A 26975-nucleotide genomic window follows, 5' to 3' on the forward strand; every position below is an offset into this window, starting at 1 on the left:
GAGGTTTAGATACAACCAGGATTCATGTATAGATGTTTTTCACTTTACACAATGCCTCTTCAGGCCTGTAGAGGGCAGCAAACTCCCCTATGTTCAAACACTCTTTAAACAAATGAAATAAAAACAGTTCTAAATTGTAACTCTGAAAAAAAGGGCAACATTATTTGTTAAATGACACGACATCAAGACATTTTTTTCTAAATTGTACTTTATTTTCTTTTAAAGACATATGTTTTAAAACAGCGATTGTAGAGAATAAATAAAGAAACATTATGTTTGTTTTTTGTTTTTTTTTACTTCCATAGGTACATTTATGTAATTAAAAACTCTATAAGTGTGTTCATTGTCTTGTAGACCACAGGAATCCTCTTTTTTTTTTCTCCCTCTTAAATTAAAAAAGAAATTTTCACATCTTCCCCCCCCCCCTTTCATCAAATTGATTACCAAATAAATTAAAACGTAAAAAATCAAGATAGAAAAATTCTCAGCCCTTCCTTCCGCTTTGTTAATTTTGAAAAGTTGTGGCAGCAGAGAATCTTAACTCGTGACGTTTTTAAGTCCTTTTACCTCCATTTTGAAAACCAAGGTATGTACACTGAGAGGACATCCATTTCTCTTCCAGCATCATTACCCCATGATTTTTTTTAATTTACGTATAAATAATAAAACTAACTCTACATAACAATATTACCAATGGTAATCATACAGAATAGTATTTTCTTTAGCCTCTGACTGTAGACTGGCCTTCTGTTGACGCCATAGACCACAAATCACACTATACAGTAGAACCCTGTTCAGTAGAATAACATCAGTGATATGCTTTTCTTAACATGTAGATCTTGTTGCCGACAATAGAGTATGTACATAATATAAATGAATCCAGCTGTGGAATGATACAGTAGGAACATCTGGAGCACTTCTGATAGTGTGGATTCTGGAGATCGTTGCTGATATTACTGCTGTATTTTTTGTAAGCGCATACATGTGATACTGCTTTTTGTGTTGCTCCTGTGCTATACGGTTGGTCAAACAACCAAAAAAGGCTGGGACATCCCAAGTGGTTTTTCTTGATTGAACTCTTAGGTTTTCCTGGAGGTGGAGAAGAGATGAAAGAGAGAAAAAGAAGAGCACAAAGTATTTTAAATCAAATCACAGAGCGGGAACACAAACATTTAAGACTTTGGAAGTGGAGTGGTGTCTGGAATACACACTGCTTGCACTGAGGCCTCAGGGGGAGTCTCAGTGAACAACTAGTGTCCATGCAACTCAAATGGTGACAGTCATACTGCTGCAGTGTTATGCACGTTCTTAGAAAAGTACTTGGTCATGTCTTTTGGCAGGCAAATTAATTCAGAACATGCACAATAGGAATTCTGGTAGGAGATAAACTCTCCAAATTTTGGGGAAATAATATTCAGAACCTTGCCATTGACCAAACTTGAGTTCCTGAGGGAGGTTCAGTATTTCAAATCATCCACCAGTTTCTCTGTGATGCAGGTTGCAGCAAACTGGGCATCTGCAGGTACCAGAAACAGCTAATAAACAATTTTAATTATTTTAATGCCAGATTATCAATTAAAAACCCCTTAACAAGCAGTGCAGTCGTTATTTTGTTCAAACCTCTATATAGACATTTCTAAGGGTTTCAAATAGGTCTCTGCAAATTTGGGGGATGCTGGAATAAAATTATGCACAAATAAAGCACATGTAGTGTAAAGTTAAATCCTTAAGTACATGGAGTGTGGGGTTTGAATATTTCACTGCGTGCAAACAATATTTAGCTTCAATAATGCAGAATAGGTGTGGGTAGGGGGGCACTGTATGTTAAGGGGTGTTTAATACCCCTTAATATAGAGTGTTTATTTGATGTATTAAAGAGAAACTTTAGCGTTAGCCTTTAGTTTTCAGCCTAAACCTGATTTAAAACATCCTTGAGTTTTGATATATATCAGAAGGAAAAGATTCAATCTCATTAGATAGTGAATTTGAAACATTCAAAGGGTTTATAATTAATTCTTGTTGCCAATAACCTGCAGATACCCTGAACAAAAGACACCCTGAATTAATGTTTGCTTTTGATATGAAGTGGATATTTGAGTTATAATATTTAAATAATATGCTTATATTTGCTGATTCTTTCTTATGTTTTTTGTTGATCCAGAATTCCTACAGAGGAATGCAGTTCCTCAGCCAGCAGCACGTGTCACAGGAACCAAACAGCTTTACCCAAAACCTTCTAGAGTAAGGTTAGTGTCTCAGTTGGTACAACACACACACACACACACACACACACACACAAACACACACACACACACATACTTACACACAAATATTTTTTCACATCTACTCAATACAGAACACTCCCGCAAATATGAACGCACAACGAACGTCTTCTTTGTCTCACGCACGCACACGCCACTCAAACACAGATACTATGTTGTCGACCATATACAGGGGCACATTCAGTACATTTTCAGTCGCACAAAAACCAAACAAAGTTCAGGCACAAAGTCACGTGGATTTGAGTTACAACCAAACAAAAACCCCGCATCACCGAAAACTACCACACCAACCAACTAAACAGAGGGGATGTGTAAGAATGATAATCATGACAGACAACAAAAAGGAAAGTAATCAAAAGCAAAAAAGTCTAAAAGGAAGTAATTCTATCCATATTTGATGGACATGCTGTTTTTTTTCTAAAAGCCTCAGTGCTAAGAGCTAAATTAGCCTCTGCTGTCATGATAATCAATTACTTACAGATGCTGAGGTAAAGTGACAGTTATTGATCAGTGTTTGCAAGGATTAAAAACCAGGACAAAATAATAAGAGGAAACTCACAACGCACCAAACACAGTTCATGGTCGCCACAGTAACCCGCCATGCAGTTGAGCATGGTGAATCAAGGCAACGGCCCAAAATAAAAATTGCTAATGGCAACCATCACAGGCAATATCGCCACAGCAACCAACACAGGCCAATTAACTTACAACGCAGTGAGAAGGAAGGGGGGAGGTTTTAGCGGTTGCTAGGCAACCGTAGCCATAGCGACGCACGTCTCCACGATATATGTATGGACGGGACAGTCTTGAGAGTGGTGTGATGTTTTTTTTTCAGGAAAAATGGCATATGGCACAGCACAAAAACAATAAATGAAAAGTAAAACAAAAAATTAATGACGAACAGTAGTTGGCATTCAACCCTGCGACAGAACACTGGTTAGACAAAACATTTGAGCCGAGGTTAAGTCTCTAAATCTCTCTGTAAAACTGTCCCTGTGTACAGAGCAATAAAGGAGGAGCCACGTTTACACAACATATCTTCTGATCCTTCAAATGTATTCAAAATGGATGTTTCTCTAAGAGTCCTACCACCTCAGTAATGTTGATCAACTGTAGACTTATTGACTTCCTCAGTTCCACATGAAAGATAACCATTAAAGTACTGAGCCCCCAATTACATCCACTCTGTCTCTTCAACTTCCGGACCCATTTCTAGCTGTCTATCAGCCCCTCCCCGAGCCACTTCTCAGTCAATATGCAGTGACGCACCTCGCTCAGTAAGGTCTGTTGGCATCCTTGGGCCTCTTCAGCTGCACCTTCAGTCTCTTCATGCCGATCTGGAAGCCATTCATGGCCTGGATGGCAGTCTGGGCACTGGACGGGTTGTCAAAACTCACAAAACCTGGGGAGGAAAAGAGGAAATGAAAGAAGTGAACACAAACGTTCATACTGCGGCACAGCAGCAGCATTTATAGGTAAAATTACATGGTGAAAATGTTGTTCCCTGTCACATAAAAGAGACAGATGCTAAAAGCAACAAGGTAAAAATAAACCATCACTGACGTTACCGTTCCTATTAGCATCGCTGTGACTCACCGAAGCATTTGCTCTGGTTGGTGGCTCGGTCAACAAACACCTTTGCAGAGATGACGTTTCCAAAGGGCAGGAACATCTGCAGTATCTCAGAGTCAGTGAACTCCTGAGGCAGGTGGTAGATGAAGATGTTACAGCCCTCGGGTCCTGTGAGCAGAGACGGGAGAGAGACAAGGACGCGGACATGACGCGACAAGACAGGACGGGTTCAGAGAGGAGTTAGAAACTGCAGCGTTCAGGAAACGCTTGGAATGTTAGGTTGATGAAAAAAATAAAACTACAAAACCAAAACACAAGAGCAGGGGAATAAATCAAATATTAAAAGACATTGCAGTCATTTGTTTGCCAAATAATTGTAACACCTCTGTATCTGCATGTAACTATAGTAACTTAAGGACATATTAACAGTGGAAACTTCACAGAATGGATTTTCTCTCTTTTTGCAAAGTTTACTAATTATGGATGATTTATATTTCACTGTTTTCAAATGTATGTAAAACAGGGTTCGATTTCTGGAAGTATTGCTCCTCCAGTTCTAGATAGCCACTGATTTCAGGTCAGTGTTATGTTGTTATGTTCAGGTCAGTGTTATGTAGACTGAGGATCAGGAATCAGACGGTTGTACTAATCAGTGCAGTGAGGATTAAATCTGGATTCATTTTCGTTGTCTTTGAGTTGCATCACAGTTGTTGGTTAAATCTGAATAAATAGAAAAGGCTGCACTACATTTTGCCATTGTCGGCATGAAGATAATATAATTTTGATAAGAGCTTTTTTAATGAGTGATTTCATCAATTCAGCAAATCTGCAACAATTTTAAAAACATAGAAACTGAAGTTGTTGTCAAATATATGCTGGACAGATTAGTCAAAAATGGAAATAATTGTGCAGCCCTAACATTTGATCTTAATTGTGGTGTAAATTATATAATTTAATAAAGTTGTACAAGTCTGTGCAAGTTATTGAATGAAAATCATCAGAGGGGGAGCGTGGTTTGAAAACTGTGATGTAAAGCAAGTGTGGTTTGTGGTTAAAGGATTCAAATGCGTAAAACCACTAGAATGTGCCTCTAAAGACATGATTATCTGTAAGTTTACCTTCCCGTTGCTGCAGCTGCTGCGGCTGCTGCGGCTGCTGGGCCACCAGGGTGGGCTGGTGGGGGAAGGGCTGTCCCACCAGGCTGTAGGCAGCAGGGTAGGTGGCTGTCGGAGAGGAGGAACAGGTGAGCGGAGCAAACAGAACACTGCAAACTAATCTTTTTTTTTTTCAACTTAAAACAACATCTGACTGAGTTGAACTCCCACCCACTGACCTGCTGTGTTTTTGCATCTAGTTTGTTATGTATGACTCATTCTATAGAGATAAGGGGTTATTTACATTTCGTAATATATGTGCATGTTTTGACTTTGGATGTAGATTTCCACTCAAGCATGCAGTGCTGCGTAGTCGGGGAGAGCAAAGGTAGCTGTAATCCATTAGGTTGCATAAATCTGTTTTTGCATTCCGGTTACACAAAAGTCGTTTCCAGGGAACAAATCTGAGGCCGAGCAGTTAAACTCCATGTAAAATGAAACAAAAGAATAATATTTGGGGGATGATTTGTTTGTCTGTATCAGTCGCGGCAGCAGGACGCGTACACGGCAATGCATTTCTATAAATAAATAAATGTCAGTTTTCATTACATCTTATAGCTTTACACTGAGGCTCACCTGTGTAGTGCTGCATGCCTGTATACGCTTGCTGTAGAGGGTCCAGGACAGGACTCTGAGCTGTGACACAATAAATAAATACCGTCACCAACTGCTGTATAGCACACACACACACACAAATAATCCTCAACGCTATCTGGAGCACATCGGCACGCTCCAAATAACATTCAGAGCTTTAGTTTCATTTCATTTCCTCTTAATTAGAACCTCACTGTCAAAGTAGGAAGCCTGTGAATCTATGGAAGAGGCAACACGATTATTCTTTACTTCTATGATGTGATGGATGTACCTTGATAAGCGTGAACTCCATTGGTGTACAGGGCTTCGGTTGCTGATTGGCCGTTGGGAGCTGGCAAGGAGGCGTAGCTGTTCAATGCAATTGGTGGAGGCAGAGCGGGCACAGGTGTGCCTGCCATGGAGGGCGGAGTGCTGGTACCTGCACATATGTTTGCCCACACTTCAACACTTACTTACAATAAATTCCAAGACAGGACACAGTTAGATTCAAACTTGCGCTGAAATCATAAACTGAAATGAAAGACATTAGTTTATTACAGATGCACACTGCACACTGTTCCCAATGTCACCCTTTTTAAATTAGAGATCAACATTATTTATTGGGAATTGAACAGTGTGTCGTCCAACTCTTTTGCATTCAGTGGTGAATCACTTTTTGTGCTGCACCTTTATGTTCTGCCCGGATGTTCACACTCTACTGAGATATTAGTTTATTACAGATATATGAGTCGTGTAGAAAAGCCAAAGCAATGTTTAAGATACTTAAACTCAAATGTAACAGATCCTTATCAAAATATATGAAAAGAACAATTAATATAAGTCACAATATTTGCTTCAAACCCTGCATGTAGTTGAATAGAATATAAACTATTCAACTACATAGGGGTTCATGTTTCCCCAACTCAACAACAATCTTACTGGTTTTTATAACTTAAAATAAAACAAAACCAACATCATGACAGAAAGATTTTTTTTTTCAAAACAACATAATATATGTTTGTTATTTCGTCCTCTTGGCTCCACCTCTCCTTGTGTAACTGTCCTCATATTTCAGGCGCAAATCTAATCAAGGCCGGCCGGAGCCAGACATCCCTGCCTCTCATTACCTGAGGAGGGGGTGATGGATGCGATCGGCGTGGCAATGATGCTGCTGGGGTTGAGGGCGGCGAGCTGCTGCATCTGAACCGCCGCCACCGTGGCAACAGGAGAGAGGTAGGCCGACTGCGCCACCAGGGCCTGCTGCTGCATCAACTGGAGAAGAGGGAGGGGATGTGTTTTTGTGAGTGTGTGAGTCTAAACTCAGGACAGTCAAGTAAAAAACTTCAAATATATTGTGACAGGACTCAACATCAGATGTTTACTGAGTGATTTCCGTAGATTAACAGAGATTTTCATCGTCAACCAGCTCAAATAACTGTCTCCAGCCATTAAAAACCCAACATGTTTCATAACGGTGCGACGGCTCCAGACTGAACCTCAATCAGGAGTCACAATATATCCGAAGGCCACATTTCTTTACACAACCTACTACAGAGCAGCTTTCCTTGGTGACCTTCTCTGCTTGTGAAAACCATTGCAGACGCTTCACAGTATTTTATAATCAGCCATTGAGGCCGAATCAAGGTAATAATCTGAACTGGGAGGGTAAAAATACCCGACTACATTTCTGCTGCAGGGCAGTTTTCAAAAGGACCCGGAAATTTTCCCTACTGTTCAATATTCATGTGTCTGTCCGTGTTTTGTGTGACGGACAGCATTCTGTGGACAAATGCACTGCAGAGTAAAGATGCTGTCAGGCCTCTTTAAGCATCACAAATTGAACAAATGTTCATGAGCCAGATCTAAAACCATTTGCACTAAACGCTCAATTAGCAAAGAAGAGAGCGGTAATGCCGTCTTTTGACGTTGTGACGTTAAAACTCCTCTTCTTACATCACAGGGAACATGGCACGTTGAGCGAGGTTTGCTTTTGCCCAAAAATTGGGTTTTGTACATCTTTTCTTTGAGGATATTTTCAGTCGTGTAATTTCAGCTTTATGTCACATCAGCTTTTACTTACGTCTACATAAGGAAAACCACTGCCAGCCTTTTGTTACCGAATCATGCATGGTCTCTTTCTGATTATTTAAATAAGGGTTGATACTGAGTTGGAGACGAGAGGAGTCGGACGAGGATAAAAACAAACATGGGTTTCTTTGCTCTGTGTTTCTGTCCTGGTGAAAGGTAAAGTGTGTGCGTTGCTCACCGCCTGTGTGTAGGCGTTGTATGCCCCGAGGTGCAGGGTCATGGGACTGATGACGCCCAGCTGAGAGGCCACCTGCTGCATCCGCCTGAGCCCTCGCTCCTTCTCCGAATCGGCGAACTTAACCACCAGGCTGGACGAGGCGCCCTGTGGAGGTAACGTGGATATCGTAACTCCTTTGGTCTGGTGCTAAACGTCAAGAAAGAAACATCAACGCTCAGTAAAGGTGAAACAAGGAATAATGTACGGCATGTTGTGGGGGGGTTAGGGGATAACGTCTCTGGTTCAGGTCCGACCAGAGACCTCTGAATTCTGCATCACTTCCATAATAACTGGTTATAATGTTAAAATCTAAAGGAAATCTGCAGTTCCTATGACATATTAGCTATTAGACAACAGTGAAGCTAAAATTAAGCTAAAATGATAAAAAAATACTGAGATAAATATGAATTTTCCACATAAAATCAGTTGCTCTTTTGAATTTAGAGAACCTGCACAAAAAGCACAGAACAAATCACCTCCAGCAGAAGAGGAAAAAAAAAAAAACCCAGATGAGCACATTTTACAAAGACTTTGTCCTCGATTCAGTGTGTGGAGGAGGGGGACAGAAACGAGAAGTGGTGACTGTGGGCTGAGTCACCGTGTTCAGCGTCTAAACGCCTGGATGTGGAGCATGTGAGTGTGTAAGCAGCCATGTAGATTCTGTGCATGTGTGTGTGTTTCTGTGTGTGTGTGTGGGGGGGGGGGGGGGGGGGGGGGGGACTTACAGGTAAAGTACGACTCCCATGCAGAGCGTTGATGGCGGCCTGGGCCTCTGCGTTGTTCTGGAACTTTACAAATGCGCAGCCTACGAGAAAATGACACACCATTAAACGTGGCCTCACACAAACGCACACACACTCTCTCACGCGGACCCGGTATGAAGAAACGACTTTGCTTTAAAAATACATTAGGAGCCGTCTTACATCTAGTGCTTCATCAGTTATTAAGGCATCATTACACATGGTCCACAAAACATTCATTGCTTCATCAATCACAGGCCGTAAACCTCCAAACGCATCATTAGCCATGACCCATAAAACCTATTGCACCATTAGTCATGGCTCATGCAACAAACGCAGAAAGATCTAGCATCTGTGTTTGAACTGTCGCCGGACGTTGATCTACACGACAAATATTATGAGCATTGTTGTTCGTGACGATTGTAATTTTACGTTCACGTGATGGCAACGTGTCTCGGGTTTGACTCTCAGGGCTGGAGGAGGAAAAGACAAATATTTAAATGAAGGCAGCATCATGTTGACAGTCGTGATCTGGAGCCGATCGTTGGAATCAGGGGAGAGAAAAGCTCAAGGACACGTGAGGAACAGGTGTTTGGGAAATTGTGGAGAAAGGGAAAGTTTCCAAAATCATCTTAGTGCTGAATCTTTTTAAAAAGAGGGACAAATATGAATTTATTGTTTTAAAGATGGATTTTTTGGCTAATATTAATACATTTTGTGTTTGTTGGTTGGTTGGTTGGTTGAGTTGTTAGCAAGATTACACAAAAACAAATGAGCTGATTTCCACGAGATGCAGTCCGGGCCAGTAAAATTCTTTAAATGTTTTGTGAGAATCCGGAAAAAAGGGGCAGGTCCAAGAATGTATTTATTACTTTGCTAATATTGTATTGATATAATATTTCAAAAATTGTCATTATTTTCTCAGGTAATAATTCATGGATTCTGATGGGGAAAAAAATTGCATATTTAGGAGGTGGGTATCCATGACTGTGTATAATATGGTACGAATCAGAATAAAAATCTAGATCTAAGGAATTTAAATGTCATTTCATAAGGGAACTGTTAAGTGCTTTTCTTGCATCCACTTAAAATTTCATATTATAAAAGGGATGAAACAGGGTTCAGGATTTTGCAGGAAGTTGTGGGTATAAATTCCTAAAGGCCAAGGCACTACACGCTCATACATCAGGCCAACATGGGAATAAAACAAAGTGTAGTCTTGTTTTGGACATACTTTGGAACGGGTAAAGATTTGGAACAGATGACCAGCTGAGGAGAGCATCTCTGTTACCATTTTGTAAAAACAGTTGGCTCTATTCAAAGAAATGGGTGGAGGACAGAAGATTGAGTCTCTAATGTAGTAGAGACACAACAATCCATGATGTTGACATGATTTGGGGCTGTGGTTTTATTTCTCATTGTTTTTATTCCGTGCCGTGCTTCCATTTCATGCTTTGTGTCGTATGCTGCTGATACAGTAGCCTGTTCTATCCTGTATCTTGTGCCCATGACGTTACCTTTGCTGGTACCGTCGGGCCCGCGGAGCACCGTGCACTCCTCTATGCTGCCGAACGGCTCGAACATCTTCCTCACGTCGGTGTCCGTCTGCTGCTTTCCCAGCATGCCCACAAACAGCTTCCTGTCTTCTAAGGAAAAGGAGATCACCAGGATGGGAGGGGAGGATAGTGTGAGTGAGAATAGAAAACCAAGGGAGAAAAATGGGAGTGGGTGTTGTTATGAGGGAGGCGATGCAGGCAATGAGAGAGGAGGCGGGGAGGGGGGGCGACAAAAGGGGGAGAAGTGCCATGTCACCACTACATGCATGCAGGAGTATCAAGGAAGCAACAGTGTGATGAGCAGTGACAAAGCAGGGTGGATGCAGGGGCCTGCCGTACTTCGGAACTACCACCAGAGTGCAGTAAACGTGAAAATCTGCCACAAACAAACAGCATCTGGCCATGACTCAAATGTTTGTCACCCTCTGTGTTGTCAGAGAAGCTGCTCCGTCTGTCCACGTCTGTGAGGGATCAGACCAGCGCTTCTGCATGTTTGAGCCCATCCACTACAAATATATGTGCTTGTTATAATTCTGCAAAACACGGCGGATGGAGAAAACCACCGCAGGAAAATCATCTGCTGCAGACCTGAGGCTTGAGCTTCACTCAGGGTGATTCACCGCCGTTGTTGTTTTGTTATATTTATGCAAATGTTACACAAGATAGAGGTCGAACATGTGGTCTTATTAAAAAAAGGTGTGTAGATGTGGTTTCCATCATCAGTCAGTCCTTCACGATACCAGGATGCTGAAAATGAAGCTACTAAGGGAAATTCAGCCTTCATTCATTTTATTTACACCTGCATTTTTCCTGTTGTGTCGTATAAAAATGTCCTCAGACACTGTAATCAATCTTTTACCTCTACGGACAAAAACCCTGCATGTGTGATGAAGCAGCTACTGTATCTCCACCAGAGTTTCCTGTTTTCAAATAGGTTCTTATGCCTTTTACAACAAAATGATCGCATTCAATGTTAAATGGCCGACAACAATGCAACGTACGTATGAACTGTAGTAAATGAGAGAAAAAGAACACACAACAGAAACAGCTGAAATGTGTAATAATGTGTTTTACGATTGCTGGAAGCAGCGTGAATCTAATCCTGACTGATTAGGCGACTGATTGATTACATGTTGGAAGAAGGGGCGTCAGTGAAAACAGCTGAACTAATCCAGCACTGAAGAACACTTGTGGCTGTCCAAGAGGGCGGCTTTGAAGGTGTTGAGATTTGGGAGATGTGCCATTCACAACACACTCATTATCAACAGGTCATCGAATCCAACACTGACTCTTGAAATCCTTGTTTTATTGAAGCTTAAACTGATGGTTTTGGTTATTGTGTCGTCATCAGTGTCATTTTAATATATTGTTAAAATAAATCAGTTTTTTTTTCCACTTTCTGCATGAAAAGCAAGTGTTTAAGTGTCGATGTGAGACGATCGTGTGCACTATGAAGGTGCTGTTATTTGAACAGGTGCTGTGTGTGTGTGTGTGCTTGTGTGTGCTTGTGTGTGTGTGTGTGTGTGTGTGTGTGTGTGTGTGTGTGTGTGTGTGTGTGTCTGTGCATGGGGGGGGGCAGGTGTCTCTTACCCCCTCTGCTCTCACTGTCCGCCGGCTTCACTTGGATCGGACGGTTCATCTGGAAAGACAGAGGCCACACAGCGCAGGGAGTTTAAATATAGGACGGGGGCAGTGACCATGAACAAGAGGTAGAATAGAGAATTTATACCACTGGAAAAAAAAAAAAAACCCTGACAAACTAGAAATAACTGGCAGGTGCTGGTGCTCGTAACGAGATTTGGTCGCTGTAAGCTGCGGGAGAAGACGTACAGATGTCATGTAACACGGGCTATTAATGGTGTAACGTGACGTCACAGTGACACATGTATGTAAGTCTGTGCTCTGTCAGTCGGCCTCCTATGTTTCCTCCAGTAATTTTCTCTTCTCCTTTTTTTTTTTTTTTCTGCCAACTCTGCTTCACTAGACCACGACTGACACTGATATGTGGGATATTACATTCACAGCCGCTCTCTCTCTCTCTCCTTTTCTCCACCTCTTCTCTCCGAGTCTCTCAGAATCGTCTCTAATGCCGATTGCCTCCCGTTCCTTCTCCCCCCCCCCCCTATCACACCAAACCAGGAAAAGCACACACCCACGCGGGATTGGGGAAGTGATAAGATTAAGAACACTCGCCGGCTAATCTGGATTACAGAAGCATGCATCGTCAGAGTAGATTCTGAGCCTGACAGGAAGGCAGAAACAGACGGGGGGGTATACAGGGTTAGAAAGAAAGGCATCATATCTAGAAAAAAAAAGGAAAAGAATAAAAGAATGACAAAGAAAAAGTAGAGCGCACACAACAGAGGAGGATTAAGTGACCTTTTCATAATTCATCAAAAGACAAGTTGCTGAAATCCCATTTCTTTCTTCACATTTGTCCTCCCATTTACTTAACACAGCCTCCTATATGAAAATGTGCTCACATCAGTTCCCCCGGCGCCTCGTCTTTGAAATGTAAAGAGCAAGGAAACGGTGAAAAGAAGGTATTGAGTGGAATAAAGGAGAGAGAATAGGGCAAAGAGGAGTAAGAAGGGTGGGATTGAGAGGGATCGAGGGGGAAGGAGAGGAGCATATGGAGGAGAGGATGGAGGTGGGGGGGCGATGTGTGTGAGGGAGGGGATGGGTGAGGTGAGGAGTCGAGGTGCGAGCGGCAGAGTGACACTCTGTTAACTGTGGCTTAATGAAGGTCTTAATTATGGAGCTGGTGACATTTCGGCCAGTCACTGTTCCCGTGTCACTGATTGATCGGCTGTGATCGGTCACCAGGAGACACTATTGATCGCCGCTGCGGTCGCGCTCGGCTGGGCCGCATGCACAAACACCGTCGTCTCCACGCCGCCCCCGCCGCCACTGAAGTGAACCAGCAGCTGAAACACCTGCTGCAGAGGGCCCCCTCGCCCCCTCGTCCCCTCACTGAGGGCGTCCAATTGATTGCACCAATTAGGCGGGTGATAGAGGAGATGGAGGGCCAAAGTCTCAAAACCATCTTCCAATCACTCAGGCAAATGGAGGTCTGCTCCTGCAATCACTGAATAGTAATTTCATCTTAAATCACAGTTTCAGTTTTGTTCCTTATACATATAATTACATGTATTTGTACTTTTGTAGAGATCATTCTGACTCGGCCCTTGTGCTAAACATCCGTGTGCTCGCGGCGCTTTGCATGAAAGCTCTCGACAAATAACACCTTTGTCGTTATAAGCGGCTCCATTCATTTGCCTTTTGTCTTGTTTGCCACTATTCCAATCACTTCTCATGTTGTTTTGCACTTGTACACCCACAGTACAGAATACATCAGTGAAGCGGGCCTGTGCAGAACTCACTGTTATTTACCTCTGTGCAAGATTATATATTTACTCTTTTCTTAGCTGATTTAATTTGATTTGTTTTATGTTTTTGTCTCAGGGTGTTAAATATTAAACAGCATGTAACTTAATTCTCATTTTTCTTTTAACACTCTTTTATTTAAATGTGTATTTTCAAAGAAGTGGATCTCTCCATTATTTTGTTTATGTTTTAGGCTGGTTTTCACAAAAGGAAATATTAATAATAGGCCTGTTGTTACTATTTGATCATTTTCAGACTGTTTCTCTTAATGTCACATTGGTTTTAATCATTATGCCTTTTCAGCTTTTTTCATTTACTAAATAAAAAGATATACTCAACATTGTATAAAAACTTAATGAGAAAATAAATTCAAGGATTCAGATTTTACATGGACGCAAAGGAAGCAGCTTTAAACAACAACAACTAAATAATAGATGATATAAAACAGAAAAGGATACATCATATTTCTTTCTGTTACAGATAGGATGTGGCGGTTTCTTTTTTATTGCACCAAAAATACACGGTCACACGTATCAAGGGATGTGAAAATATACCTGAATTCAAATAAATATGAGCCCGTCCATTTTTCATACTTAAGTAAAAGTTAGTAGACGTCCAGTTGCTGAAATGTCCTTAGAGCCAAACACTAGGAACAAGACCTTGGTATCGAGACCTCAGTGGTTGCTACAGTTCTGTGAACATGCAACATAAACATGAGAAATCTATAATAAAACCAGACTCAGATTAGATCAGTGCAAAGATAAAATATAATCTACAGTGAAATGAACCTAAGAGTTGATTTAAGGATTTACAGATGATGCTCCGACCTCACGGCAGCAGTTGAATGTGACGTCTTTGTGACCGATCACATGTTTGACTGACGCCTGTAAAAAAAATCCCATGTCCCATATTTCAGTGCAGGAAGACAAACAGCGAAGGCCGCGGTGGTGGCGCTGATAAGGAGAAGCGGCAGATGGCTCAGGAGATTGGAATTAGAATATACAAGAGGGAAAACAGCAAGAAGTGGAGGCATCAACGCCGTGCCACTCCAGATCAGCACGGCAACACGGCCCCGCCGCCTCTGACGAAGGCCGCGCTCGCATGGCCATCGTCATGACAACCCCCGGTGATGAGAACCCCACATCAGGTAAACAAGGTTGCCCTGAACGACGTGCAGAGGAGAGACAGGGTGAAAAACAAATGAGGAGGACAAAGGGTGCTTCTAGGTCGAGAGATAGAAGGATTAGATGGGCGAGGGAGGAGGGGGAAGGAAAAATGAAAGATTCTGAACACACACACACGCACACACACACAAAAAAAAAAGAAAGAGGGATGATGGAGGGAGCATTCGTGCCTGTTGAATGTTGGCGCTGCCTCGAGAGCAGATGCAGAAGCAGGGAGGAAAATATCTCCCTCTAAGCCTAAACCACTAACAAACACTTTACAGTAATTTGCTCTCTCCCCTCCTCCTCCTGTTGCTCCCCTCCTCCCATCCCCTTCTCTCTCTTAGGCTTGTTTACAAAAACAGTCCCATACTGTGCACAGACAACACACAGGCACAACCTGCCTGATCAACAGCCCCATTTTATCTGCGTGCTTCTGCTGTTTGATTTTTCTCTCCCTCCGCGCACCGTCTCCAAACACACACAGTTATTATATAAAGTCACATTAAACACACATGCATTATTACTGCCACACACACACACACACACACACACACACACACACACACACACACACACACACACACACACACACACACACACACACACACACACACACACACACACACACACACACACACACACGCACACGCACACGCTTTGTCTGCTCCTGTCGGTCCCAGCAACATGAGCACACATCTACACATACTTAATCTTTTTCGCTCTGTGATGCCGCCGGGGATTTTGCAAAGGATTATGAGATATTAAATCCATAGATTATCCAATCAAATCACGGCTCGACCCCTTCCCACATAATGCATGACCCCCCCCCCATGCCATCGACTACCAAATACGCACACCCCAACGTGAATGCGTTCGTCAGCTACAGCAACAGGGACATGTTTTAGATGGAGGGCTGTTTACAGTCGCGGTGAGTGAAGCATATTGATCGATTTTGAGCAGATGATAATCTCTATACTCTCAACTGGCTCAACGCAAGCCAGTGGGGTTGAGTCTATATAGCAGGCGGCTGCGGCTGCGGCTGCTGCTGCTGCTGCTGCTGCTGCTGCTGCTGCTGACACATTTCTGTCGCCTGTTTTCTTGTACAATTTGCCGGTCCGCCCTGAAAAGCAGCCACTCTGAATGGTAAATATCAGCAGAGACCATCTCCCCTGCTCTTTGAAGAACGTTTACAGCAGGGAGAGTTGGAGGTCTGTGTGTGTGTGTGTGTGTGTGTGTGTGTGTGTGTGTGTGTGTGTGTGTGTGTGTGTGTATGTAAGGGAGAATTGGGGGGTGGGGGGGCACAAAGACAATTTACCGTCTTCGCCTCCCCTCCGCTCCATCACACAGCGCTGGTCATTGCATCGCGCCGGTCGCCAGGCAACCTGGCATCCCTCGTCCCCGCCGTCTCCAAGCAACGAGACCTGCGACCGTAATCAACCTGCCACCCCCCCCCCCCCCCCCCCCCCCTCCCCCCCTCCCTCCTCCTCATCTCTCCGCCCTGTTCTGTTCCTCTCCAGTCTCTGATGCTTTCGCTCCCTCGCTTCTCCATCACAAATGCACTTACGCTGGGACGCACTTGTGAATTCACCCAGGGGAAAAAGAAGTGGAAGAAGAAGCACAGGTGGAAATTGGTATATTCACAGGGCGAAAAAAAAAAGGAGGAGGATAAAAAACAGACTTTGAAAAAAAAAAGGAGATTAACAGACACAGATGATTGTGAGCTCGGAACAAAGAGTCGGAACAAAGCAGCAGAGGCAGGGACGAAAAGCAGAGATACACAAGTAGGGTCTGTTAATGTTGCCACACGTGGATGCACACACAGATGCGCACACACATGGGTGGGTAGGCACACAAAGCCGAGAGAGAAACCTTCTCCTGAATCCAGCCTGTAGCTAAATCAATCAAACACAAAGAGACTGACAGCACCATGCTAGCACAGTTCAATAATATTTATTCAATGATTTCCTCTTCAATGTCAAATCTGCTTCCCAGTGTTGTCTCCGACTCCTTACAGGGTTCAATAGTCTGTCCGGTGTCAAGCCGAAGCCGTTTTGTCCGACAAGAGCCGACAGAAATCCTCCAAAAGTGGAGAAACTGAATATCAAAGAGTAAATTTCTAACAACGCTGGAGTCGACTCTCAATTGTTTTGTCTTCTCCGACTGTTAAATATTCATGTCAAGTGTTGTTTGACTCGAGTCAGTGGAGCAGAGGGAGAAAAGAACTGAATTACGGACAGATATTTGTGTGTAAGTGTGTGTAAGTGTGTGTGTGTGTGTGTGTGTGTGTGTGTGTGTGTGTGTGTGTGTGTGTGTGTGTGTGTGTGTGTGTGTGTGTGTGTGTGTGTGTGGATTGGGCTCATGTCCTACTTTTCTTTCTTCTTTTTTTAATTTGCTCATGCCTTACACACTTGGGTTTACATGCTACGCTATGACCAGTCCTACGAGTTCAAAAAGCCTAATGAGTTTTGTAACAGCCACACACACAGCCACACACACTCACACACACACACAAACCCCCCGAAACACACTATTTCTCAGTAACAGATGTCTGCATTTAAGCTGATAAACACACTGCCTCAATGCACCTCCAAACACCCCCCCACCCACCCACCCTTGCTGCCACCCACTGTTCATTATGTCAAACTTTCATTCATTTCTTCCTGCCCTCCCCCCACCCTCGCTTATTGTCCCACCCCTCCTTCATTTATCCAATTCCTCCCTCATTCACACGCATTTACTACGTCTGTAAATCCAATCTGCGTTTATCATTACTGTCGACACAGAGTGACGCGCAAAAAAAGAAAAATGGGCCCTTTCTTTTTTTTGTTGCCTGCCGACGCCGCCTGTCCTGCATCGTCCCTGATGCACGTTCGTATGCATGCATATGTAAATGACCCAATGCCAGATACATTGATTGAGAGAGCACATTTGCTCTGAGACACGCTAATTGCTATCATCTTCATCATCATCCCACGCACCCGACCGACGTCACGACACAGGCTACACATGGAGGCCCTGCTTCATCGGCCTATTGTCAGGGAACATAAAACAACATGTTCACTGTGACCCGGTGAATAAAATCTAATTCTGGTAGCAACCTTACAAAATAAAACAACACACGGGGAGGGACAGGAGAATTCTCTGGTAAATGTACCTTTAGGGAACATGTCAACTTGTCCATTATATACATATGATGAACTGTGTCAATCCAGTCGTCGATCCAGAGCTCGGGACCTTGGGGCTTCAGCCACTTAAGCTCTAGCTTTTTTCACATAAAGCCAGCAGGATTTTCATAAAGGCTCTGTCTCTGAAGTATGTCTTTTGTGGGATCTTGAATGGGTATAGAACATTGAATCTAAAATGGTTAGCAGTTCTGACCATCTGCTCTGAAGTCTGATGGATGCTCTTCCAGTGGGCATTTAGAAAATATATATAAATGATCAGCATAGTTGACCTGGCATTGTAACCAGGAGTTCTGGATTTTTAATACGTCTTTCTCCATGTATCTGTCTCCACTATGCAAAGATGGAGTAAGTCTACAATGCTAACAGGTAAAACCACCTCCATAAGTCCATATGTATCTGAAGCGGAGTGTTTGCTCAGACACGAGGGGCACAAATTAACATTCTGGCACGACAACTTCCCATCTCATATCCTGCGTAAAAAGCCTGGGCTATATTTAGCATATGCATTTATTTCCGACTATTGATAAAACCCCTCTGTCTGCTCCGTCTGAGTCCTTATGGCTGAGTAAATGTCAGGCTTAGTCAGATGTTCCACTCACAGAGGGATCTTTCCTCTCGTATATAGGCAGCTTAAACACAGAAGGCCTCACGGCACAGATTTCACTCTCTCTCCCTCTCACACACTCACACACACACACACACACACACACACACACACACACACACACACACACACACACACACACACACACACACACACACACACACACACACACACACACACACACACACACACACACACACACACACACACACACACACACACGGCAGATAGTGAATAAAGAAACCTGAGAGGAGCTCATAATAAAGCCAACAACTTCCATCCATCCATCCATCCATGCATCCGTCCAAGTCTTTGTATGTGTACCCTCCACGGAAACGCACAAACACAAAAGCAAACACACACTCACACACACACTCACACACACACACCCGTCATTAAACCCAGTTAGTGTTAACACCTGCCCTCCCTTGCCCTGCTGCAAATGCAAACACACACCAAACACACACAGCTACTATCTCACTTGGGCACAGTCGCACTATTAAATAGTAATATTTAGTAGTGAAATTAACAGTGAGGCCTTGTGGCAAATATTAATTCAAGTAAGTGATGAGGAGAAATTTATTGTGTCTCTACTCAAGCAGATGAAGAGATTTAGAGCTGCAACTTACAATCTCCTCCTCATTGATTACAGGAGTGAAAGTCTGACATTTTAGGAAATATATATATATATATATATATATATATATATATTTATATATATATACACAAGTTGCTGGTACCATTAGACAGAGCTAGGCTAACTGTTTCCCCTTGTTTCCAGTCTTTATGCTAAGCTATTTATGCTAGCTACTAGCTGCAGCTTCACATTTACCAAACAGACATGAGCGTGTAATCTCATTTAACTGCAAGAATCCAATTATACATACTTACAAAACTTCAAGGCTTTTTCTTGAATCTAGCGACGGTTTTCCACCGATAATGATTTTGTCATTTGGCCTAAAATGTCAGGAAATAACAAAACATGCTCATAACAGGCTCACGCCGCCTGTGGAAATGTCTTAAATCACCTAAGAGACCAAAAACTAAACATAATCAGTCTATTAACATCGAGAACCACAAGTACACCAGTGAGATTTTGCCATTTGCTCTTGAAAAAGTACTTGACGTATTTCTGTCTCGTAATTTCAGCTCTAATGATCTCCAACGGCAACCAGAGATGTAATTTAGCTCATTCAACAGATATTTATATAAAGTTGTTGAAATCTACGTTGAGTTTTGCAGGTCGCTGTGTAAAATGGCTTCTTTTAATGTGGCATAACCGGATGTGATGGTCTCAAACTGTGGGGACAAGAGAACAAGATGTCCAAACAGGACAGGACCAGAGAACCGCTCACGAAATCTTCTCTCCTCCCAAACTCCATTTTCACACTGTTCCTGCCTCTTTTTTTTCTCTATTCTCTTCTCTCCATCTACCAACTCCGCCATTCTCTCACTTTCTTTCCCTGCTTTCGGCCGACTGTGCCTTAGACACTCCTCCTCCTCCTCCTCCTCCTCCTCCTCCTCGGAGACGGACCCTCTCTCACCTGAAGAGAAACCCAAGGCCAGGTGCCACTCCGATATAAAACCATCTGTTCGACCCTGCCTGACTTCTTTCTTATTCCACCCTCCCCATCTCCTTTCTTTCTCCTTTTCCATTGTTGGCTAAGAGAAAGAAAAAAATCGGTGAAATAGCAACGTGGAGAAAAAAAGAAGCAGCAAGTCTGACTCTCACTTCCCGGAGAGAAGAAATGCTAGAAAAAAAAAAGGAAAAGCTGTGATGAGTGTTAATGACATCCTTCAGCTTTCTCTACATTCAGGTGAGCTTTCATTTCAGCTCCCTCCTCTCAGTCCTATAATTGCCTTCATGTTATTTCTTTTGTATCACCCCCCGCCCCCCCCCACCCCCCCCCACCCCACGACCATGAGATGCCAAAGTTAATTATTCTTTGGCAGTGCAGGTGCAATTAGATGACAATTACACCACAGCTGGTAGCAGGGGTGGGAAGCCGTTCTTGTCCGCGTGGGCGTGCATGGAGCTAATAAGATGGTTTTTGTCGTCTTTTTTTTTTTTTTTTCTCTCTCTTTCTTTCTTTGGCGAAGGAAAGGGGGCAGGGAGGGAGAACACAGGAGGGTTTAGCTTGTTCCACTCGGCTTAGAGGTAAGAGGTTGTGAGGAGGAGAGCCGCTGGGGGAGAAACACAGGGGGGAAGAGGGCTTTAGCCGTGGGGCATTGGGTCCTGCTGATCCCCCCTACGAGAGGTCAGGGAGGTCACGCTACTGTCACGCTAACAAAAGGATTTCATTTGTTGCCACCCTAATACCAGCCGGCTCTTTCAAATTGTCCCCGCGACCCGCAGTGTCCCGCCCCCCCGGCTGCCATTACAACACTGATCTACTGCTGAAATTATTGCAATCAATGAGTGATTATCAGGAGAAAACACAAATGATTGCTGTTTAAAGCAACACAGGAGGGTTCGGTGGCGTTTTTCGGTTTCAGGGCTTCAACCAAATGTTATTTTCACCATCATTTCATTTCTCAATCAACTCTTTTGGCTGAAAAATGGACTAAAGTAGTGAAAAATGTCCAATATGATTTCAACAGCCTAAAATTCACCTCACATTGAATATTAGATTCAAATATTTAGGGTTTGGAATGTTTGTCGGCAATTTCACCACATCATCTTCTTTGATTATTATCTTTTTCAATTAACTATTTTGTCATTAAGATATCCACAAGAAGATAAAAATGCCCATCACAAGCCCAACAACCTAAAATCCACTTTACTGTCACATCAGACACAGAAAACCAGCTAATCTTCACGTTGAAGAAGCTGTAATCAGACAATGTTTTGCATTTTTGCTTCAAAAATCAATCGATTATTAAAATACTGGCTCTTTAGATGTTTTGAGCAAAGATTGTTTCTGTCTTTTCAAATGTTGATATTTGTTGGTTTTATTAGGTCGGGCAAAAAAAAAATCAATTTGACCGCATCATCATCAGTCAGTTTAATGATTATCTTCTTGATAAATAGTTTTGTCTGTAAAACTAATTATTGTTTTGCCAACAACAATTTCAAATTCCCTGTATTTATCACATCAGACAAAGAAAACCAGCAAATCCTCACATTGAAGAAGCTGTAATCAGACAGTGTTTTGCATTTTTGCTAAAAAAATTACTCAAGCTAATAATCGATTATCAAAATACTCGCTCTTCAGATGTTTTGAGCAAAAATGACCAAAAAAGAATTGTCTGTTTCTTTTCAAATGTTAATATTTGCTGGTTTTCTTCATCTTCTATGAAACTAAATTTAAAATCTTTTGCGTTTGGATTGTTGGTCGCACAAAGAAAAAGCTATTTGACCACATCAGAATCTCTTATGGACAAATTCTACCTGCCAATCAATAGATTATTAAAAAAAAAACACTGTTCTCCTGCTTCCTCACTCTTCCCTTTAGAATCTGCAGCCATTAGCTGCCATTCAGGAGAGGGAGAGAGAGAGAGAGAGAGAGAGAGAGAGAGAGAGAGAGAGAGAGAGAGAGAGAGAGAGAGAGAGAGAAAAAAAAGAAGTGAATGATGATGAATGTAGATTTCAACAAAATAACCAAAAGGAAACGGGGTTAAAGCCTTGTTAGTATAAAAGAGGAAGCAGCAGCGAGTCTGGGAGCACACTCTGTCTCAGTAATTCCTTGCCTTGTCGCCTTGTCTCTCATAGACTCGGTTATTATGGAGACGTGGCTGTCATGTCATATTTAGCTCTGGAAATGTCATTTGGCAGCACACCTGCTGCCTGGCTATGCTAATAAAGCTAGGTTTAACTTTGATTAGGACTCACGGGGAGAGATGGATGGAAAGACAAGAGAGGAAGGGGAAGATGTATATATATATATGTATGTGTGTGTGTGTGTGTGTGTGTGTGTGTGTGTGTGTGTGTGTGTGTGTGTGTGTGTTTGTATAAAGGGAGAAAGACATAGATACATAAAAGAAAAGAAACATCAGAGAGAATGAGGAGCGGCAAAGTCCCTCCAGAAGCGAACCTCCTAGCTGTCTCTTTCGTCTCTCTCGACCCATGACATGTAGCGAGATGACTCATGCCTTAACTGGATGGATATGTCTGGATGCATCACATATGAAACATAAGAGGGAGAGCAGCCCCTGACCTTTATTGGAGCATATCAGCTAAAGGGAGAAGACGGGGCTGACATGTCAAACTCTGTTAATTTCTCTCGTGTCACTGTGCGTCCACGTTTGTGCACGTGCGGCGTGTGTTCAGATGCCCTCGCCTGCCAGTTATTGCCTCCCTCCATTTTTTTTTTTTTTTTGACACACATGTGAGCCGCTGAGGACTCGAGAAGACGACGACGACGACGACGACGCACTCACCCCTGGTAGCGTCTTCTGCTCGTGCAGTGCATTCTGGGCTTTGAGGGCGGACTCGCGTGCACAGTATGTCAGGAAGGCACATCCTGGGAAACAAAGCCAAACGGGAGAAGATCAGCCAAATATAAGTGCATGTATTTTTAATGTCAGATTTGTCAACATTGTCAACCCATGGTGCCGTTCGCCCCGAGGGCCTGTAGGCAGTGCCATCAAATAAATAATATAAATATGCACATTTGATATTGAGTACGTGCTTTGGTTTTATTTAACAGTTTGGGGATTGCATGGGTTTAAAATTTATTTAAAAAAAATGCTTCCAGCCTTTAATCAGGCCCCAATTATAAATATGTATTTAAAGCTGCATAAAAAAAAAAAAACAATGGCATGAAAACAATGACCAACTGTCATTTTGTTAAATAGTTTTCCCAACAGCGCAGGAGATCGGCTTGGATTATTAAATCATAATACCTGGAGACAATTCAGACGCAGGCTGTCTGAATGAGTGGTTAATATCATGCTGTTCAAGCAAAATGTATGCAGTCCCACATAATAGAGAAAGGCCTTCATTAACCTTTAGGGCTCCCACAAATCATGAATATGTAAATGTATGCAGAATAGGTGTTGTAGGTGTTAGAGGACTGGTACCACCTGGCCCTATACGTCTCCCAAATGACTGATGCTTTATGTGGATTTATAAAAGCCTTTGTTTCCCCTGCTCATATTTGCATTAGGAATGACAGGAGGGATCAGTGTTTTCGCTCAGATCACTTTTACCAACTTAACTCCATCTGTCCACCAGGATTCTGACAGTGGAGAGTTTTTAAAAATCCAAATTATGAGAAGCCTTTTTTCATCATTTGACAAACATCACTTTCGAGTTGACTATTGTCATCATATGAAAGAGATTATGGACGAACAAAATAGTTTTATATGGTTGAATTTAAACAACTACCTCTTTGGTTATAGTAAATTATATCCAGAGATAGTTGTGCTACATTCTACACTGTAAAATGTACAACAATGCTATTTATCATCTCCACCAGGGATGTCATGTTTTCACCCCTCCGTGTCCATTTGTTTGTTGGATTGTGGGTTTGTTTGTTGTCAGCAGATTTACACAAAAAAAACCTGAAAGGATTTGCACGAGACTGAAGGATGGTACACGAGCCAAAAAAGAACTCAATAAATTCTGGGATCTAGACAAAAGGGGCTGAACCCGTACACTTTTTATCAGTGTCTTTAACATTGAGAGTGAGAGGGCGTTTTTCTTTTTTTTTATGTTGGACATTTCCACCAATTTCCCAGGAAGTAATTCATGGATCTTGATTTAAAAATAATTAGACACAGTGAGGGAACTGATATCTTTGAGTGTGTGAAATTTAGTGCAGCTTGATTGAGTTTAAGGGGACTGTTGGGCCTCGGTGGTATTTGCTCAAGTGAAAGTCATTCTAGTTCTGTATAATCTCTTAATTCTAACAGATGACAGGTATTTATTCATTCTTGAGGTCTATGATTTTTTGATTTTAAAGTGTGGAAGTCTTATTTTAATCAAATTATGTTGATGGTGAAGAACAACTACTGACAAATTTTAAAATCTCTGGTGTAGCATCATGAGACGTGACATGAAATCTCCCAGGATGCACTGCGGCGTTTAACTTTGTACTGTTTTCCCATTTGCTCAACATAAACTCAACATGCTCTTGATGAGCAGACTGTAGATTTAAAAACACCATCACTTGAAAATCCAATGCTGCAGAATTAAATTTATTTGCCCAAATAACCTCGACTCCTTTTTCCAGGGAAATAAATGAAATGTTGTCAACTCAGCTTGAAAATACTCTGCATGAATCACTACCTCAGTCTGAGTCAAAGCTCAAAATCTTTTTCCACTGTAATCCAAAACAGAAAGCCTGACTAAAAGATTTGTGAAGTGCGAGGATGCAAACTTTCCACCAGCTGTGCATCAAACACCAGGTTTTTAGCCTCACAGCGACGCTCAAGGAGGCCTCAGAGGGACAAGTGCCAAATGAGGAAGAGCCACACGGATATTTACAGGGAATCCAGTCATGAGAATAAACTATCGTAACTAAATATCTTACTCTCGTGCTGAAATTAATATTATTCCCCAATAGGAAGCTCTGTGAGCCAAGATGGGAGTTTCTCCTTCCTTACCTTTGTGCATCCCCGTGTATTTGTCCTTTATCACCGTCAACTCGTAGATCTTGCCAAACTGCTCGAAGATGGGCTTCAGGTCCTTCTCCTCCAGGTTTCGGGGTATCTGCCCGATGAAGAGCTTGATTGCGTCAGGCTCCTTCATTGAGAAGTCTGGGGAGGAATAAGAGCACACACACACACACACAGAGAGATAGAGAGTGAGAGAGAGAGAGAGAGAGAGAGAGAGAGAGAGAGAGAGAGAGAGAGAGAGAGAGAGAGTGGAGGCGGTCAGGAGGAGCAGACAGGAGCCTGCAGGCTTAAATTCACACTGCACAGGAGGTGCAAACAGGAGGCCGGGGATGGAGGTGCAGATGGGAACGATCAGTGGGACTGAGATGCTGAAATTATGGTTTCTACACCCTCGGAGAGATGGTGGAGCAAATCCTCAAGTCGATTTTAGAGAGAATATCCCAAATAAATCACACTAAACCACATGTGATCACAAGAACACACGCAAATAACATTAAGATTAACATATAGAGTATGATATTGATGTATTAATAGATAAAAATGCTTAGTGCTTAAATATCCTGAATGCACTGTTGTCTACATGACAGACACATTGTGAGAGCTGTAAGAAATATATCCAATGGGAATAGTGATGTAATGTTATTTTAGAAAGGATCAAAATCAACCAAACACATTTTTTGACCCGATTTCAAACAGCCGGAGCCACGATTTCGTGTGAAATTGTAAAAAAAAATGCTAATTTTCTAAAACAAATATACAAGAAAATTAAATTCTAATGTCATAACTTGCATATTCATAGGTTTGTATCCACATCTGGATCTACAGATAGGTAAGTTACAACCTGTCCTTTTCGTCAGGGTAAAGATAAAAAAAATAAAAATTGGAAGTCACATCGCAGCAAATGATAGTAAACAGCTCGATTCGTCGATGTTCGCGACAGAAACATCATGTGTCTGTCAACACAGCTGGAGACCTGCTCGCTCTTTGTCAAGACGTGGGTGACAACAACAATGACCCCGACACGATTCTACACATTTCACCCAAAAAAAATAAACACAAAACACACAAACACACACACACACACGGGGAGAATAAACGAAAAATAACAACCCTCCTCCTACCTGTGGTGCTGTGGTGGCAGAGAATCGATGGAACCCGCGGACGTCTTTCTTCTTTACTTTATAAAACCTATGTTATTCAGCTCATCTGTCGGTGGGAGCGTGTCTGAAATCCCGCTACAAGTTCGGCCTGTTCGCCCCTGAAACAACACAACTCACATCCAGCGACGCTCCTTTATTCGGCATGAGCGTCTTTTTCTAGATCTGCTTGGGCTTTTTTTTTCTCCTCCTCGCTGCTCGTGAATTCCTGGATTATTTTTGTTTTCTTTGCTCTCTCCCTAGAATGAATCAGACCTAGAGAATAAACAGTTCTCCCTGCCTGGCTCCGCTGGATGAGTGTGGAGATCAATTGATATTTAGGCTTCCGTCAGTGGGACCGTGGGGAATAGTCGGTCTGGTTGGTCGGTCCCTCTCCCCTCTGAGTGTGTGAGTGTGTGTGAGAGAGTGTGTGTGTGTGTGTGTGTGTGTGTGTGTACTCCTTTGACGTCGTAAGCCGGTGTCTCCCTCCTGTCCATCTCAGCTCCATCCCTCCCCTGGGCTGTACGAGCCGTGATGTCTGCGTCAGGGACCGTCCGCAAGCTACCGGCCCCCGCGACAGCCGCACAGAGTACATTAAATATACATTAAAGGGTTAGTTCAACGAAAAATGAAAATCCACTCATTATCTATGCTGATGAAGGGGTGGGTGAAGTGTTTGAGTCCACATTACACTTTTCAGTGGTGACGTTTCAGTGGTGAAGTTGCATGTTGCAGCTGAACACCCCCTCACCTC

General features: G+C 42.6%; 1 protein-coding gene across 9 annotated transcripts; it reads right to left on the bottom strand.

Annotated features, from left to right (window-relative positions):
- Positions 1-190: 190 nt before the first annotated feature.
- celf3a (cugbp, Elav-like family member 3a) lies at positions 191-26820 on the bottom strand. Of its 9 annotated transcripts, XR_004615355.1 has the most exons (15): positions 26207-26817; positions 25074-25226; positions 22905-22987; positions 11773-11821; positions 10144-10272; positions 8612-8691; positions 7848-8033; positions 6709-6853; positions 5874-6041; positions 5585-5644; positions 4973-5077; positions 3879-4022; positions 3552-3684; positions 2991-3087; positions 191-1089 (listed from the first exon to the last, which is right to left on the bottom strand). XR_004615355.1 is itself a non-coding variant. In XM_034599305.1 (14 exons), exons 2-13 carry the CDS (start codon positions 25216-25218, stop codon positions 3557-3559), a joined length of 1419 nt encoding a protein of 472 aa, XP_034455196.1. In that variant the 5' UTR covers positions 25219-25226; positions 26207-26820; the 3' UTR covers positions 191-1089; positions 3552-3556. The 9 variants fall into 9 exon arrangements, 8 of the variants coding, with proteins under 8 accessions (XP_034455196.1, XP_034455194.1, XP_034455199.1 ...); XM_034599305.1 differs by lacking the exon at positions 2991-3087 and having other exon boundaries at positions 10144-10269; positions 26207-26820; XM_034599303.1 differs by lacking the exon at positions 2991-3087 and having other exon boundaries at positions 26207-26807.
- Positions 26821-26975: the final 155 nt, after the last annotated feature.

The sequence above is a fragment of the Hippoglossus hippoglossus genome, chromosome 11 (genome assembly GCF_009819705.1).
Source record: "Hippoglossus hippoglossus isolate fHipHip1 chromosome 11, fHipHip1.pri, whole genome shotgun sequence".
NCBI lineage: Eukaryota > Metazoa > Chordata > Actinopteri > Pleuronectiformes > Pleuronectidae > Hippoglossus > Hippoglossus hippoglossus.